This window comes from Heterodontus francisci, chromosome 1 (assembly GCF_036365525.1).
Source record: "Heterodontus francisci isolate sHetFra1 chromosome 1, sHetFra1.hap1, whole genome shotgun sequence".
In the NCBI taxonomy this organism is placed as follows: Eukaryota; Metazoa; Chordata; class Chondrichthyes; order Heterodontiformes; family Heterodontidae; genus Heterodontus; species Heterodontus francisci.
This window is the reverse complement of record NC_090371.1, coordinates 259592915-259610012: the sequence shown is the minus strand read 5'-3', so window position 1 is coordinate 259610012 and position 17098 is coordinate 259592915. Positions and strand designations below refer to the sequence as shown.

General features: G+C 44.4%; 1 protein-coding gene across 1 annotated transcript in view; it reads left to right on the top strand.

Annotated features, from left to right (window-relative positions):
* Positions 1-17098, top strand: part of LOC137375984 (cystine/glutamate transporter-like) — a 225706-nt gene that overhangs the window by 82856 nt on the left and 125752 nt on the right. Inside the window, exons 4-5 of the mRNA XM_068043829.1 lie at positions 13316-13441; positions 15706-15805. Of these exons, the coding sequence (XP_067899930.1) occupies positions 13316-13441; positions 15706-15805 (226 nt within the window). The remainder of the gene's footprint in view (positions 1-13315; positions 13442-15705; positions 15806-17098) is intronic.

Here is a 17098-nt window from a genome sequence, read left to right as displayed (position 1 = left end):
TTGAAGGAAGGTCATTGATGAAGCAGCTGAAGATGATTGGGCCTAGGACACTACCCTGAGGAATTCCTGCAGTGATGTCCTGGAGCTCAGATGATTGACCTCCAACAACCACAGTCATTTTCCTTTGCGCTAGGTATGACTCCAGTCAATGGACGGTTTTCCCCCTGATTCCCATTGACCTCAGTTTTGTTCGGGCTCCTTGATGCCATACTTGGTCAAATGCTGCCTTGATGTCAAGGGCAATCACTCTCACTTCACCTCTTGAGTTCAGCTCTTTTGTCCATGTTTGAACCAAGGCTGTAATGAGGTCAGGAGCTGAGTGGCCCTGGCAGAACCGAAACTGAGCGTCACTGAGCAGGTTATTGCTAAGCAAGTGCTGCTTGATGGTGCTGTTGATGACACCTTCCATCACTTTACTGATGATTGAGAGTAGACTGATGGGGCGGGAATTAGCCGGGTTGGACTTGTCCTGCTTTTTGTGTACAGGACATACCTGGGCAATTTTCCACATTGCCAGGTAGATGCCAGTGTTGTAGCTATACTGGAACAGCTTGGCTAGGGGTGCGGCAAGTTCTGGAGCACAGGTCTTCAGTACTATTGCCGGAATATTGTCAGGAATGAATCGAATTGGCTGCAGTCTGGCATCAGTGATGCTGGGGACTTCAGGAGGGGGCCAAGATGGATCATCAACTCGGCACTTCTGGCTGAAGATTGTTGCAAATGCTTCTGCCTTATCTTTCGCACTGATGTGCTGGGCCCCCCCATCATTGAGGATGGGGATATTTGTGGAGCCACCTCCTCCAGTTAGTTGTTTAGTTGTCCACCACCATTCATGACTGGATGTGGCAGTCCTGGGTTGTCGCTTCACCAGGTTGACACCTCATTTTGAGGTATGCCTGGTGCTGCTCCTAGCATGCTCTCCTGCACTCTTCATTGAACCAGGGTTGGTCTCCTGGCTAGATGGTAGTGGTAGAGTGGGGAATATGCCGGGCCATGAGGTTACAGATTGTGGTTGAGTAAAATTCTGCTGCTGCTGATGGCCCACAGCGCCTCATGGATGCCCAGTTTTGCTTTGCTAGATTTGTTCGAAATCTATCCCATTGAGCACGGTGATAGTGTCACACAACACGATGGACGGTATCCTCAATGTGAAGGTGGGACTTCGTCTCCACAAGGACTGTGCGGTGGTCACTCCTACCAATGCAGTCATGAACAGAAGCATCTGCAGCAGGCAGATTGGTGAGGACAAGGTCAAGTATGTTTTTCCCTCGTGTTGGTTCCCCCACCACCTGCCGCAGACCCAGTCTAGCTGCTACGTCCTTTAGTACTCGGCCAGCTCGGTCAGTAGTGGTGCTACCCAGCCACTCTTGGTGATGGACATTGAAGTTCCCCACCCAGAGTACATTTTGTGCCCTTGCCACCCTCAGTGCTTCATCCTAATGGTGTTCAACATGAAGGTGTACTGACTCATCAGCTGAAGGAGGGCGGTAGGTGGTAATCAGTAGGAGATTACCTTGCCCATGTTTGACCTGACGCCATGTAACTTCATGGGGTCCGGAGTCAATGTTGAGGACTCCCAGGGCAACTCCCTCTCTACTGTCGACCACTGTCCCGCTACCTCTGCTGGGTCTGTCCTGCCGGTGGGACAGGACATATCCAGGGATAGTGATTGCAGTGTCTGGGACATTGTCTGTAAGGTATGATTCTGTGAGTATGACTATGTCAGGCTGTTGCTTGACTAGTCTGTGGGACAGCTCTCTCACCTTTGGCACAAGCCCCCAGATGTTAGTAAGGAGGACTTTGCAGGGTCGACAGGGCTGGGTTTGCCGTTGCCGTTTCCGGTGCCTAGGTAGATGCCAGGTGGTCCATCCGGTTTCATTCCTTTTCATTGACTTCGTAGCGGTTAGGTACAGCTGAGTGGCTTGCTATTTCAGAGGGCATCTAAGAGTGAACCACATTGCTGTGGGTCTGTCCTGCCGGTGGGACAGGACATTCCCAGGGATAGTGATTGCAGTGTCTGGGACATTGTCTGTAAGGTATGATTCTGTGAGTATGACTATGTCAGGCTGCATGTAGGCCAGACCAGGTAAGGACAGCAGATTTCCTTCCCTAAAGGACATTAGTGAACCAGATGGGTTTTTACAACAATGGACAATGGTTTCATGGCCACCATTAGACTAGCTTTTTAAATTCCAGATTTATTAATTAAATTCAAATTCCACCTTCTGCTGTGGTGGGATTTGAACCCATCTCTCCAGATCAATACCCTGGGTCTCTGGGTTACTAGTTCAGTGATATTACCACCAAGCCACCGCCTCCCTGATTGATCTGATTGTGGCCTTAACTCCACTTTCCTGTCTTCCCCCATTTATTCCCTATTAGATCAAAAATCTGTCTAGGAAAGCCTTGATATATTCAATGACCCAGCCGCCACAGCTGTCTGGAGTGGAGAATACCAAAGATTAACGACCCACTGACAGAAGAAATTCCTTCTCATCTCCACCTTAAATGGGAGACCCCTTATTTTTAAACTGTTCCCCCTCGTTCTAGATTCCCCCACAAAGGAAAGCATTCTTTCAGGGTCTACCCTATCAATCCCCCTCAGAATCTTTTTTGTTTCAATAAGATCACCTCTCACTCTTCGAAACTCTAATAAGTGGAGGCCCAACCTGCTCAACCTTTTCTCAAAAGACAACCCCTTCAACTCACCTGTGACCTCTTACAGTCACATTTTTATGTGGCAATTCCAGTTTCTGTTCAAACCTCCAGAATGTTGATGGTGGGGGATTTGACAATGGCAATGCAGTTAAATGACAAGGGGCAGTGACTAGACACACTCACATTGGAGATGATCATTGCCTGGCATTGTGTGGTGCAAATGTTACTTGCCACTTATCAGCCTAATCCTGAATGTTGTCCAGGTCTTGATGCATGTGGATATTATCAGGAGTTGCGAATGAAACTGAACTCTGTCCAATCATCAGTGAACATCCCCTCTTCTAATATTATGATGGAGGGAAGTTCATTGATGAAGGAGTTGAACATGGTTGGGCCTAGGGCACTGCCCTGAAGAATTCCTGTAGCAAAGTCTTGGGGCTGAGATGATTGGCCTCTAACAACATTAACCATCTTCCTTTGTGCTAGGTATAACTCCATTTCCCCATTTCCCTTTGACTTCAATTTTACTCAGGATCCTTGATGTCACATTTGGTCAAATGCTGCGACAAAGTCAACAGCAGTCACTCTCACCTCACCTCTGGAATTCAGCTCTTTTGTCCATGTTTGAGCCAAGGCTCTAATGAGGTCTGGAGCTAAGTGATCCTAGCAGAACCCAAACTGAGCATCGGTCTGCAGATTATTGGTGAATAAGTGCTGCCTAATAGTACTATCAACAACAACTTCCATCACTTTGCTGATGACTGAGAGGAGCCTGATGGGGTGGTAATTGACTAAATTGGTTTTGTCCTGCTTTTTCTAGCTGTACTGAAACAGCTTGGCTAGAGGCGCAGTAAGTTCTGGAGCACATGTCTTCAGGAGTACACCTGGGATGCTGTCAGGGACCATAGCCTTTGTTGTATCTAGTGCACTTAGCCGTTTCTTGATATCAAGTGAAGTTAATCAAATTAGTTAAAGACTGGCTTCTGTGATGGTCGGGAGCTAAGAAGTAGGCCAAAATGGATCATCCACTCGGCATTTCTGGCTGAAGATGGTTGCAAGTGCTTCAGCCTTGTCCTTTGCTCTCATGTGTCGGGCTCCACCATCGTTGAGGATGGAGATGTTCATGGAGTCTCCATGGTTGTTGAAGTGTCCACCACTATTCACGACTGGATGTGACATGACTTTGATCTGATCTCTATAGCATGCTGTTTCTGCTGTTTAACATGAATGTAGTCCAGTGTTGTAAGTTCACTTTTTAGGTATGGCTGGTGCTGCTCCAGGCATGCTCTTCTACACTCATCATTTACCAGGTTTGGTCCACTGGCTTAATGGCAATGGTAGAGTGAGGGATATGCTGGTCCGTGAGGTTACAGATTGTGGTGGAATAAAATTCTGTAGCTGCTCATGGCCCACAGTGTCTTATGGGTGTCCACTTTTGGGATGATAGATCTGTTCTGAATCTATCCCATTTAGCATGCTGGTAGTACCATGCAACATGATGGAGCATGTCCTCAGTGTGAAGCCAGGACTTTGTCTCCACAAGGACTATGTGGTGGTCACCCCTCCCACTACTGCCAGTGACAGATGCATCTGTGACAGGTAGATTGGTGAGGATGAGGTCAAATCGATTTTTACCTTGTGTTGGTTCTCTCGCTACCTGTCGCAGGCCCAGTCTGAAAGAAAAGTAACATTTATGTTTATATAGTGCCTTTCATAGACTCAGAATGTCCCTAACACTTTACAACCAATACTTTAGAAGTGTAGTCACTATTGTAATATAGGAAATGACACAGAGAATTTAAGCACAGCAAGCTCTCAGAAACAGCAAAGTGATCATGACCAAATAATCAGTTTTTTAGAGATGTTGACTGAGGGAAAGATATTGGCCAGAACACCAGGGATATCTCCCCTGCTGTTTCCAGACAGCAGGATGCTACTCAGCCATTCTTGGTGATGGACATTGAAGTCCTACACCTGGAGTCTATACTGTGCCCTTGCTGTCCTCAGTGCCTCTTTCAAGTGGTGTTCAACATGGAGGAGTGCTGATTCATCAGCTGAAGGAGTGCTGCTGTTGGGACAGGACATACCTGGGTATGGTGCTGAATGAAATAAAAACAGAAAGTACTGGAAATACTCAGCAGGTCTGGAAGCATTTGTGGAGAGAGAGCAGAGTTAACCTTTCCCGTTAACTCTGGGCGTGCCTTTGTTGTGTTCAAATCCAATCTGTTGATCTGTCCAGTTTTATTCTTATTATACTTTGTCATAGTGGTTTGGTACAACCGAGTGGCTTACTGGGACTTTTCAGAGGGAACTTAAGAGTCAACCATGTTGCTGTGTGGGTCTGGAGTCACAGTCAGACCAGATAAGGATAGCAGATCTCATTAACTAAATGTCATTAGTGGACCAGATGGATTTTTACAACAATCCAATAATTGCATGGTCACCATTCCTGGAACTCACTTTTATTCCAGTTATTTAATTAATTGACTTTAAATACACCCGCTGCTGTGGTGGGATTTGAATTCTGGATCATTAGTCTGAACCTCTGGATTACTAATCCAATAACATAACCACTATGTTATCATGGCTCATTTGGTAATCACTTAATTTAGAACATCTCAGCCGATTTGGAAACTTCCTAATATTACTAAATATTCATTGTGTATTAGAATTTTAAATGTGTATTGAAATTCACTCGGAGTTCAGATGGATCAGAATGCTGAAGTGTTGATTGGCTCAATGATAGCACTCTTGCCTTGGAGTCCGAAAGTTATGGGTTTAAATCACACTCCAGAGACTTGAGCACAAAGTGTTGTCTGACATTCCTCTGCAGTGCTGAAGGAGTGCTGTGCTGTCAGAGGTACTGTCTTTGGATGAGACACTAAAGTGAGACCCCCATCTACTCTCTCAGGTGGGAGTAAAAGATCGCATGGCACTATTGGTGTTGCCCTGTCCTGGCCAACATTTATCCCTTAACAATCATCACAAAATCAGATGATCTGGTCATTATCATTTTTTTTTTGGCGTTCTTGCTCTACACAATTTGCCATGTTTCCTACATTACAACAGTGACTACACTTCAGAAATGCTTTGTTGGCTGCAAAGTGTCCTAAGTTCATGAGAGATGCTATATAAATACACGTCGGTCTTCTTTCAAATTAATAGCAAGTATGATTTTGGGTTTACCAAACATGAAACACAAAAGGCAGATTGCTGCTAAAGAAGTCACTAGCACTACCAGTTCCCAACACGCTGGCCTTGCACAGCCAGTTGCAACCTAAAGGTGATCCTAGAGCAATGCCTGGGAAAAGCCTTTCTTTCTTTCACATGGTATTTTTCTGCGGTGTAAATTCTATGTAATTCTATGTTTACCTTCAGATAGCAGCTGTGCGCAAGACTTTTGTAGGATTTTGTAATCCTGCCACCGGGAGCGGTGGCGGCTGCAGAAAATGGCAGCTGCCCTGCACGGGACCCACGCCACCATGATTACGTGGTGGGCGACCACTTAACATATTGATGGCGTTGCCCCCCCCCCCAGTCATATGGCAGGGGCAGCATTGGTGAATTGGCGATGCTGTTCACAGCATCATGTGATGCCGGAGCAGGTGCTGGCACCATTTTTAAAAGGCTGCCAGTCCTGCAAACAGTTCCACATAATGCAGAGTTGACCCCTTCTCCCTCCATATACTAAAGGATGCAGAGTTGTCCCCTTCCTCACCTCGGTGATGCCAGCTTCTCATGGACAGGCAAGTGAAGGCACATGAGTGCTGCACAACGAGCTCAAGATTGGGAACTGAAGGTAAGATCACGGCGAATGACATTTAAATTTATGCAGAGAGGTATTTTAAATATTTAAACTAGGGTCCCGGCACAGAGCGGCAGAGGGGCTGCCACGGAGCTTCCCTGCCTCTGGGAAGATTGGGCCTGGCAATCCTGGCATCAGGCTCCATGGCAGCTGCTGCCGCTCCGAATCTCCAGCATCCCCCGCCATGAAATCCGACGTCGGGCTGAGAACAAAATCTAGCCCTGTGTCTGGAGCCTTTTGTATAATAGCATGGGCATTCCCTTTGACCACCAAGCCATGCTTCTGCCAAGGCTCACCACCACCCCCCCCCCCCCCCCCACCAGCCTCCATACTCCCTTTCCTCGTCAAAGTCCTTGAACATGTTCTCGCTTCCCAAATCCATGCTCATTTTCTTGCAACTCCACGTTTGAATCAGGTTTCCACCCCTGCAGCAGCACTGAGGTGATCTTAATCAAAGTCACAAATAATAACTTCTGTGATTGTGACCATCCTTCTTGACTTATCTGAAGTCATTGAAACAGTCGACCATGTCACACTGCTCCAAAGTTTCTTCATCATTATCCAGCTGAGTGGAGCCAAGTGCCACAAACTCCATTCCCTCCCCACCGTTTCATCACCCCCTTCCCAGCCATTGGCTCAGGCTGAACCAGACTGTTCACAACATTGGCATCCAAGCTGAGGTTCCTCATGTTCAAATTCCTCCATGGCCTTGTTCCTCTCTACTTCCATAACTGTTCTTCAGCCCTGCAATCCTTAGAGAACATTGTGTTCCTCCATCTTTGGCTTCTTACATATCCCATACTCACTTCGCTCCACAATTGATGCTCATGCTTTCAGCTATCTAGGCCCGAAGCTCTATGATTCTCTTTGTAAATGTCCCGGCTATTCCACTTCACTCTCCTCCTGAAGATCATCTCTAAAACCTCGCTTCTTAAACAAATTTTGGAGACCATTGCCCTCGAAATGTTAATTAATGCCGAAGCTACTGCACTAAATCCAACACGAGTGTCGGTGACACTCTTGTGACTACCATAACCTGTAAAGTCATTGAGTCACTGATACAATGTGGCATAGATATTGATCAGCAGGAACATGCATGTCCTCTCTATGGTAATGTAAAGCAATTAGCAGTGACAACTCATTCTTACAGAACATTGGCACAGCAGGGATATGGAATTTACTTGGACATTATGGCTCCGCTCATTTTTTGCTCAATATTTGAATCTTCTTCTGGATGAGAATTATCAAATGAGAAACCTCTTGTCAATTAAAAAGAACTATATTTTTCACCACATTTCCAGGCTAGGGAGATGGGGTGAGGAAACGTAACCAAAGTTCCTGTTATTGATCACTATCAAGTGTTTTCAGAAGTAGTTATGTATGAACATCAAGAGAATGCAGCATGAAAGTCAGTTGAATTTCCTTGTGAAACTATCCAAGCTCCATTGTGGAGTCTGTGGAACTGTACTTCAGGTAGAGTCAATACCCTCAGGGGAGGAAGCAAGGAACTTTAGAAGATTTTTCATACTCTCTCTTACTATGTCAAATTGTGGCACTGAAATTCTATCGGGGTTCTAAGTCTCCCACTGTAACTCTGGCAGGAGAGTAGTCGAAATGCTAGAGAAAGAGTCTGGCCATTTTCAGCGATTTATTCTATTTCCCTGGGGTATCTGCCAGTCTCCTGTTCAGTTATGACACAAAACTAATCAAAATCTCTCTGCAATTTCGGACCTAACAGTTTTCAAGTTCTCCATTTAAACTGAAATATTTTCCAAAGGTTCTTAGGATTACAAAAGTATAGTCTTGAAAATACACCACAGGATGGCATCAAACAAAGACTTAAATATTTGTCTGAAGTTCCTGTCCCCTATAGTTTTAGTGGAGGCATTAACCCATTTCTTTTAAATAGGGTGAACGAAAATACTTTCAGACGAATGTGTTAAGCATCGGTACAATATTTTCACATAATGTAATTTATTTTTTAAAAATTTATCAGCATGTAGGTAGTTACAAGAAAGGACAAATTTATTGAGTCTGTTCATTTGTAGTCATCTTGATGAATGGCTTTTCAAGCAAGGAAACAAAATTATAGCCAAGAATCTGGCATGAAATTTGTGCCCTAAAGCAAAGTATGTCATGTTTTTCCTCACTGATTTACATGGGATGGCGAGAGGACAACTCAACACCAGGCATCATATGTGGGAGTTCTTTCACACATTTGAATGAGTTATAATTCACCGTGAATAAATTATGGCACCCTTTAAAGGAGTGAAAGTAACCACATCTGGCACTCAGTTGTGACTCTTTATTCTGTTACTATCTGCATTGTTTGAATCAATGTAGCCATCGGATAAGATGTTATATTTTACAATAGCTATATTATTTTAATATCTTTTCAACCTATCAGCGAATTATTTGGGCTCAGGAAGATGAGGAAAAGCAGTGCTGGGTAACAGCCTTTTCTACCTTAAGCAACTGTTGTCAGCATCAAACAATCTCAGCTATAAAGCAGCTAGCTGCAGAAGAAAGCTATTTCAACTAAACCCTGATAATTTGTCTTAGACCTGACCTCAAACAAATACTCATACATTAGCGCAATCTTTTCAAGAAAGTTTCCATGGCATTTTAAGTAAGACTGTTAATTTGTGGCAATGTGTGCTGACTTATTGTTCCATACTGTACAGGTTGGTAGGTAAATTGGCCATTATAAATTGCCCCTAGTATAGGTAGGTGTAGGGAAATATAGGGATAGGTGGGGATGTGGTAGGAATATGGGATTAGTGTAGGATTAGTATAAATGGGTGGTTGATGGTTGGCACAGACTCGGTGGGCCGAAGGGCCTGTTTCAGTGCCGTATCTCTAAATAAAATAAAATAAAATTTCTACCTTCTCAGAATTTGGTTGAAATAGGTCACATTCATGTCATGTAGCAGCCTTGAAGTCAGAGGCATTTTACTTTGAAAGTCTGGGCTGGACTCAAACTTCAAAGAGGGAGAGACGGGCTGCTGTCCTTAAATCAGCTACAAATTTTTCAGTGCCTTACTCCGACGTCCAGTAAAGCAGAATGAATAGGCCTGTAATCATTGTCCAGAATGAGCAACTTCTCCAGTGTGATTCCAAACTCATCCACACAGCCAGCAACTGATCGGTACAATTGTTTTGATGTACATGACATTACTTGTTAATACTAAAACACAATCGCAGATGGCTTTTGATCACCTCAGGAATTTTCTTCTACTGACTCTACTGAAATAAGACAAACTGCGAACTTGTACAAGCGTCCTTCTACTTGTGTTATGTTTGGAAGGCCCAAGGAGAAGCAGACATTCCAAGTACATTTCTGAAACACACAAAATAAACTGCCGGGTTCAGTTGCTGGTGTTGCTGTGCTCTTAAAAAAAAACAATCAGATCCACAATTAGCTTCTCTTTATAGGTCTTTCTATCTTAAGCTTATACCTGCCCTCCTGAGGATGATTACGCCATTTCCGTACTGGATCACAAGCTGAGAAGAATCATCCCTTTACAACATGACTAGTCGCCTGGTGAAGACAAAACAGATTCTTTCTAGTCCAGCATTTGAATTTTGACCCCATCCTTTGCCTGCCATGACTCGCACCATTAAATTGCTTCAGGTGCCTGTGGAGCAATGAATTGAGCTGAGCTGACCCCATAATGAGATCATCTCATTATAATATTTTGATGACAGTCCAAGCACATAGCACACAATGCATTGGGAGTGCTGGGGGATGATAGGCGGTGGGGGTTTGCGAGGAGGGGCAGGGCTGGAATTTCAGGTGTCAGCAGCCTATCAAGTGCAGCTGGCTACCTGTTAAGCATTGCTAGAATTTTATGGCTAGAAGGGGAAGAATGGACGCAGGGACAGAGGGCTGAGATACTGATTGAAGGTTGTCAGGCAGATGATAAAAGATTGTTACTTTGTGCCGACCATTCAGCATCCCTTCCAGGCATTGCTGGAGTTACATTATGAGGAGACACCTAAAGCTAAAGTTTTTCTGGGCCTTAATGAGCCTTGTGCACAATTGGCTTCCTGTGGCCTTTGCATGGTCCAGCCACAATTCATCACACTAGGTGCCTTGATGAAATTACAAGCTCCTACATCTAGTCATAGTGGGACACAGTCAGACGTGCACTTAAGTACATTATCAATAGTAGTAAGGAGTGTAGTGTTGGCAGTGTTAATACCAAAAACTGAAGTTAAAGTACGATGGTTTTTGTACACAGTAGCCCAAATTTTCCTTCCCTCCCCTAACCTCCACTTTGTCTAGGCACTGGCATTTGCATGGCCTGATCACAATCCTGGCCCACTCCCTGACAGCACTTTCTTCTGGAATGGAAGGTGGAAACAGAGGTACAGATGCAAGTCTGGAAGTATAGGCTTGGCTGCCAGTTGCTGTTGGGGAGGCTGAAAAAGAAGGCAAGATGCCTTTCAGCCTGGCTCCCTCACATCCTCTGATCTCAGGTGTTACAGGTGCAAGGCCTAGCAAAAACGTTTTCAGACACCCCTCTAAATGTGCACCCTTTGGTTGCAGAGAGTGTAAACCAAGGTGAGAGGGCTTGTTACGGCCACATGGTGAGGGGTGTGAGTGGTCCCCACTGTTCAACTCCCAGCTGACCGCAGCAAGTGTTTTTGTTATTAGGGGTTTAACCCCTTTGCATTTGATCTGTCAAATAAACAGACAGTGACAGGTTTTCTTGTAGGTTTAAAACAGAAGATTAACTACTTATTGAGCAATGTTCATTCCCGAAATGGTCACAACGACACCCACACACACATTCACACACACACACACACACACACACACACACACAAGAAGAGATAGATAGAGAGGAAAAGGGGTAAGTGGTTTGAAGTGTGGTGGGTTTTTGGGGTTCATGGTAAACCTGTTGAATCTTCTGGGAGGTCAATTTCTCTTTTAAAGTTGCAAGCCTGGGTTTTGTAGATTTCTGTGGTAGCTGAGTCTTTAATCAAGAGATGGGAGATCACTTTCAGCTGTTTGCTACATAAGTTGAAGTGTAGAACTCATAGCAGGGCACCTTATTTGGCTTTGGCTGGGGTTTCCCAGTTCTCAGCTGGACAGGCTTTCTTGATGTCTGTCCTGGTTTCTCCCTCTCTCTCTCAGAAAGCTACTTTTAGGTCAAAATGGTTCCACATCTGGCTTCTGTTGGAAGACATAGATCTCCTTCACTGTGGTGACCCACAATGGCCCAGGATGTGGCTACTTCACACCTTCTTTGTTTCAGAAGAAACTGTTCAGTTCAAAAATGTATCTTGATGGGTTCAGGATGGGTATAATTGACACCTCTTAGCTTGGAATGTATCATTTTGCTCTTACCAGACAGTAAGACAGTTTGAATATACAGAGCCAGGTCTTTTGACCTTTGGTAACAATTTCTTCTAGCACATTGTCCACTTTTTAAAGGAAAAGTCAATTTTTATAACTTTTTTATAATTTTGGGCGACACAGTGGCGCAGTGGTTAGCACCACAGCCTCACAGCTCCAGGGACCCGGGTTCGATACTGGGTACTGCCTGTGTGGAGTTTTCAAGGTCTCCCTGTGTCTGCGTGGGTTTTCGCCGGGTGCTCCGGTTTCCTCCCACATCCAAAAGACTTACAGGTGATAGGTAAATTGGCCGTTGTAAAATTGCCCCTAGTGTAGGGAGGTGATAGGGAATATGGGATTACTGTAGGGTTAGTTTAAATGGGTGGTTGTTGGTCGACACAGACTCGGTGGACTGAAGGGCCTGTTTCAGTGCTGTATCTCTAAATAAATAAATAAAATAAATAAATAACTCTTCAGTTTTGCATAACAGGGCTGGAGATGTCCCTTTCAGATTCTTATCTATGACTATCCTATTCCTGCACATTTTCGTAGTTGCAGGCCCACGTCTGCCTATCTGGGGACGTCCCAGAGATCTCAGGGCAATGTAAGGAGGGAGCGAGAGATCCAATATAATTGTTCTCTGTGCTTCTCCAACCTAACCTTGCACAGATACCATGGGCCAAGTGGCCTCTTTCTATGCTGTAAACTTTCTATGATTCTAATTTCTCTGCATAGTGCCTGGGAACTAACATTCCCTGGACACTACATAGAGGAGTACTAGGGATTGGGTTTAAGATGTTTGAGCCATCTTTCTGCAGGAATCCTGCTCAAGAGCTCTTAGTATTTCTTAAAATGTGTTGTGAGGCATGTCTTGAGAGGTTCTAAATTGAGGGAACTTTGCACCTTTAGCAAATAACTTTCTTCATGAACCATTTGCTTTTACTGCTATTGGTCTTTTCCATGTTATCCATGTAAGCCATTTTCTCCACTTCTTTACCTCGCAAAGCAGTGGATGACAGATGACCTACCACCAGTTTCTGTGCTAAGACAGATCTGTGACTAGCTACTAAGAGGTGTAACAACACAGCTCTGGATAACTCACTCTCTGTTTTTTTTCTCCCTCGCTGTGAGGCAATGCATAGCCCGTGCCTTATTCTCACACCCAGCCTGTCAATATCTTACTGAATGAAGGAAACCTGGTATGTGGCAAATTGCAAGCACAATAGGCATTTTCCACACCGATTCCATGCAGGTTCCAAATGGGAACATTTGTAGACAATGATGTTGGGAGATGGATTTCTTTTCTCATGTTGTCAATATTTTAATCCTTTATTATTTATCGGGTGCTTTGTTACCTTTATGTTCCACAGTTTGACAATAATATGAAGAAAATTGTGTAGCATTGGTTTCGATCCAGTTGCCAGTCAGTGGTATCCTTAATTGTGGCATTGTGCAGTGTGTTGTCACCTGAGGTAACTGTATTTATTTTGTCCTGTTTTGTTTTCCAGCTGCGGTAATGTACATTAACAGCATGAGCGTCAGCTGGACTGCACGGTTACAGATCTTTCTGACATTCTGCAAACTTGCTGCCATTCTAATAATCATCTTCCCTGGAATGGTGCAGTTATTTAAAGGTACGCAATCATAAAACACTTTTCCATTTCTAATGAACAGCAGAGGAATAGAATATTCTGAATGACAAAGTAGAAATGGCCTTTCTCTGCTGCTTTTGTTAATATTACTGCACTGTTATCAAACATTACTGTTTCTTTTTTGTTTGTGGTGAAGAGGTCTGATTAGTTTTCCGTATTTTATTTTTAATCTTGCTATCAAAAATACCAAGTCTTCAAGTAAAGTGTCTATTGCTGTGGTAAATTCTGCACTGCACATTTAATTTCAGTGACACAATCGTACTGCCTTAACAGGACTTTTTTAAATTAAAGTACTAAAAGGACCATTAATATTAGGAATTTCTGACAGCAAAGCCATAAATCCCTGATTTTAAACAGACTTCTCAGTGGTATCAGACATCACAGTGGACTGCGAGACCACACCAATTTTTTGAAGACTTTAAAGCAGCAACATTGTTACTAGAAAATCATTGGCATTGCTCCCCTGTGGTATTTATCAATAATGCAACTTGATGGTAGTGTCAGTTACGACATGCCAGGGAGCATGATGTCAGTCAAATACCAGTGAAGCCTTTTGCACAATACTAAAAATGAAGAAAGACTTGCATTTATTTAACACCTTTCACAGAATAGTGACATCCCAAAGCACTTTACAGCCATTGAAGTGCTTTTGAAGTATAGTTATTGTTGTATTGTAGGAAAGGTGGCAGCCAATTTGTATGCAGTAAGGTCCCACAAATAGCATTGTGATAATGACCAGATAATCTGTTTAAGTGACACATTGGTTGAGGGATAAATATTGGCCAGAACACCATGTAGAATTCCTCTGCTTTTCTTCAAAACGGTGTCTTGGGATCTTTTACGTCCACCCGAGAGGGCAGACAGGACCGTGCTTTAAAGTCTCCCCTAAAAGATAACTCTCTGACAGTGCAGCACTGCCTTATTATTTCACTGAAGTGTCAGCTGGATTTGGTGCTCAAGGCTCTAGAGTGGGGCTTGAACCCACAATTATCAGAGGCAAAAATGAGTACCACTGAGCCACAGCTGACACCCATTTCTGTGGGCCCGCTGCATAGTTTTTCCTCTGTGTTAGTTTGAGGCCATTTGTTACAGGGCCAGTTTCCACATTCTCAGACATATTGCAGAAGGCAATATCAGCACATCAGTGTTCACCTTGAGACTATAACTGCTGTTTTTCTTTGACCAGTTATAATTATGCTACTTAGTATATTTACATAGAACATAGAGCACAGAAGCAGATTAGTTGGTCCAACTGGTGTTTATGCTCCACCCAGCTCCACCCACCCCTCTTCATCTAATCCTATCAACATAACCTTCTATTCCCTTTTCCCTCATGTGTTTATCTAGCTTCGCCTTAAATGCATGTATACCATTCACCTCAACCACTCCAAGTGGTAGCAATTTCCATATTTTAACCACTCTTTGAATAAATTCCCGATTGGATTTGTTAGTGATGATCTTTCATTTTTGGCCACTTGTTTTGATACATTTGAATGTGGAGGAGGAACAGTGCCTCATCTATTGGCTTCTTTCCTCCAGGAAAGGAAAATATTGAAACACTAATTTTAATCAATAGTCAAACCCCCACAACTTTTGACTCAGAACAGTGGTCAGTTAAGAATTTGGACTATTTCCATTAATTTGACAAATCAGTGATAGTGTCAGCCGTGGCTCAGTTGGTAACACACTTTCCTCTGAGTCATAAGGTTGTGGGTTTAAATCCCACTCCAGAGACTTGAGCACAAAACTTGGGCTGGCACTTCAGTGCAGTACCGAGGGAGTGCTGCACTATCAGAGGTGCAGTCTTTTGGATGAGACATTAAACTGAGGGGTCCAAGGTGGACATAAAAAAATCCCGTGGCATTATTTCAAAGAAGAGCAGGGGAGTTATCCCTGAAGGCCTGGTCAATATTTATCCTTCAATGAACATCACAAAAACAGATTATCTGATCATTATCACATGGGTGTTTGTGGGAGCTTGCTGTGCACAAATTGGCTGTCACAATTTCCTATGTTGCAACAGTGACTACACTTCAAGAGCACTTCATTGGCTGTAAACCACTTTGGGATATTCTGAAGTCATGAAAGGCGCTATATAAATTTAAGTCCTGCTTTTAAATCAGTTTGAAAAATACCTGGCATGATTAAATATAAATGATTGTGTATCTGGTTAATCAATTTACTTGCTTGCGTCAGCCTCTCTAATCTGATGATTCTGTTATTTTCCTTTCTTTCACATACCACAGGAGAAACACAACATTTCAATCAAGCATTTAAAACAAAAGAAGTTAGCCTTATGGGAATTCCCCTTGCTTTTTATTCTGGAATGTATGCATATGCAGGATGGTAAGAGCTCTCACTATCTATCAGAAGATAAAGTCATGAAAAAACAGAATGGAGAAGGAAAGTAGCCCTTGCAGAAAATGTTCTTACAGAGGACCTTGTTAAAGGCAAGGTATCGCTTAATTATTGTGGATAGGATCACCAACAATCTACTAATTGATAGCATGACATCATGTTGATTATTTTACTTTTCTCCTTAGCAATAATTAAAATCCCTCCTTTCTTCAGGCTCACCTCCCTCACCATTCTATTCCCCAACCAAGGTGAGCAGCTGACCAATTCCTAGAGCTTTGCCAGTGCTGCAACATTAACAGCCAATGAGGGAGGGGGGGATGGTTTAGGTTGGCAATTGGGTTCTCGGACACCAGCTGAAGAACTGGCGAGAGCCCTGTGCCGCCTCCTTTGGGGAGAGCCTGCCTCACGAGGTGCCAATTAGGCACTTAAGTGGGCAGCGGCGAGCCTTCCCCGGGATTAAAGACCCCGGTGACAGAAGTCCCGCCGACTGAGAGTTGCCAGTCAGTCAGAGGCTGGTACCTCTTTTACTGAGCAGCGCCACTGTAGAAGCAGTGGCTGCTGCAGGCAAAGACCCACCCGTGGCCTAGAATCGTCAAGGGACCCAGGCCATAGGTGAGTCATGGTGGGAAGGGTTTCGCGGGGTGGGGGATGGAGGGAGAGGGTTGTGAGGGGGGGTTGACAGCAAGGGCAGGGCCGTGGCTCTCAGAGGACCCCCCCTTTCCTGATGCTGGGTCCCTTGATCAGGCACTAAGTGCCTTTGAATGAGGGACCCCCCCCCTCCTTGCAATCCATTGGAGCTGGCAAGCAACCTGCAAGGGTTTGCTTGGCATGCTCCCCGCATGGCAGCAGGCCTGCCCGCCACTGGGCTAATGCAAGCATAGGTCCTCAATTGGCGGCGGGGCAGGAAGGCCATCCATGGGCCTTCCTGCCACAGACTTAATTGGGGTGGAGGTGGAAAGGTGGTGGGGTCCCCACCCATTACCATCCTACCCAAATAAATCCTCTCCCTGCCTCCAAACCCGCCATGGAGGAGAGCATAAAATCCCCCCCCCCCCCCCCCGCCACCAGGAGTCTCATTCAGTCTTCCACTCAGGGCATTTTCCGAACAGGCCAGTACAGTCAGGACCAGGAACTCTTCACAGGCAGGATTGCCAGCACACACCCATAATGCATTGCACACACTGAACAATCCACTGGCACAGCAAAATATATCACATCCATTTCCCTTACGAGATTGTCATGCTTATGTTATGTAGCCTAGCTTAAAAAAGAAAAGAAAAA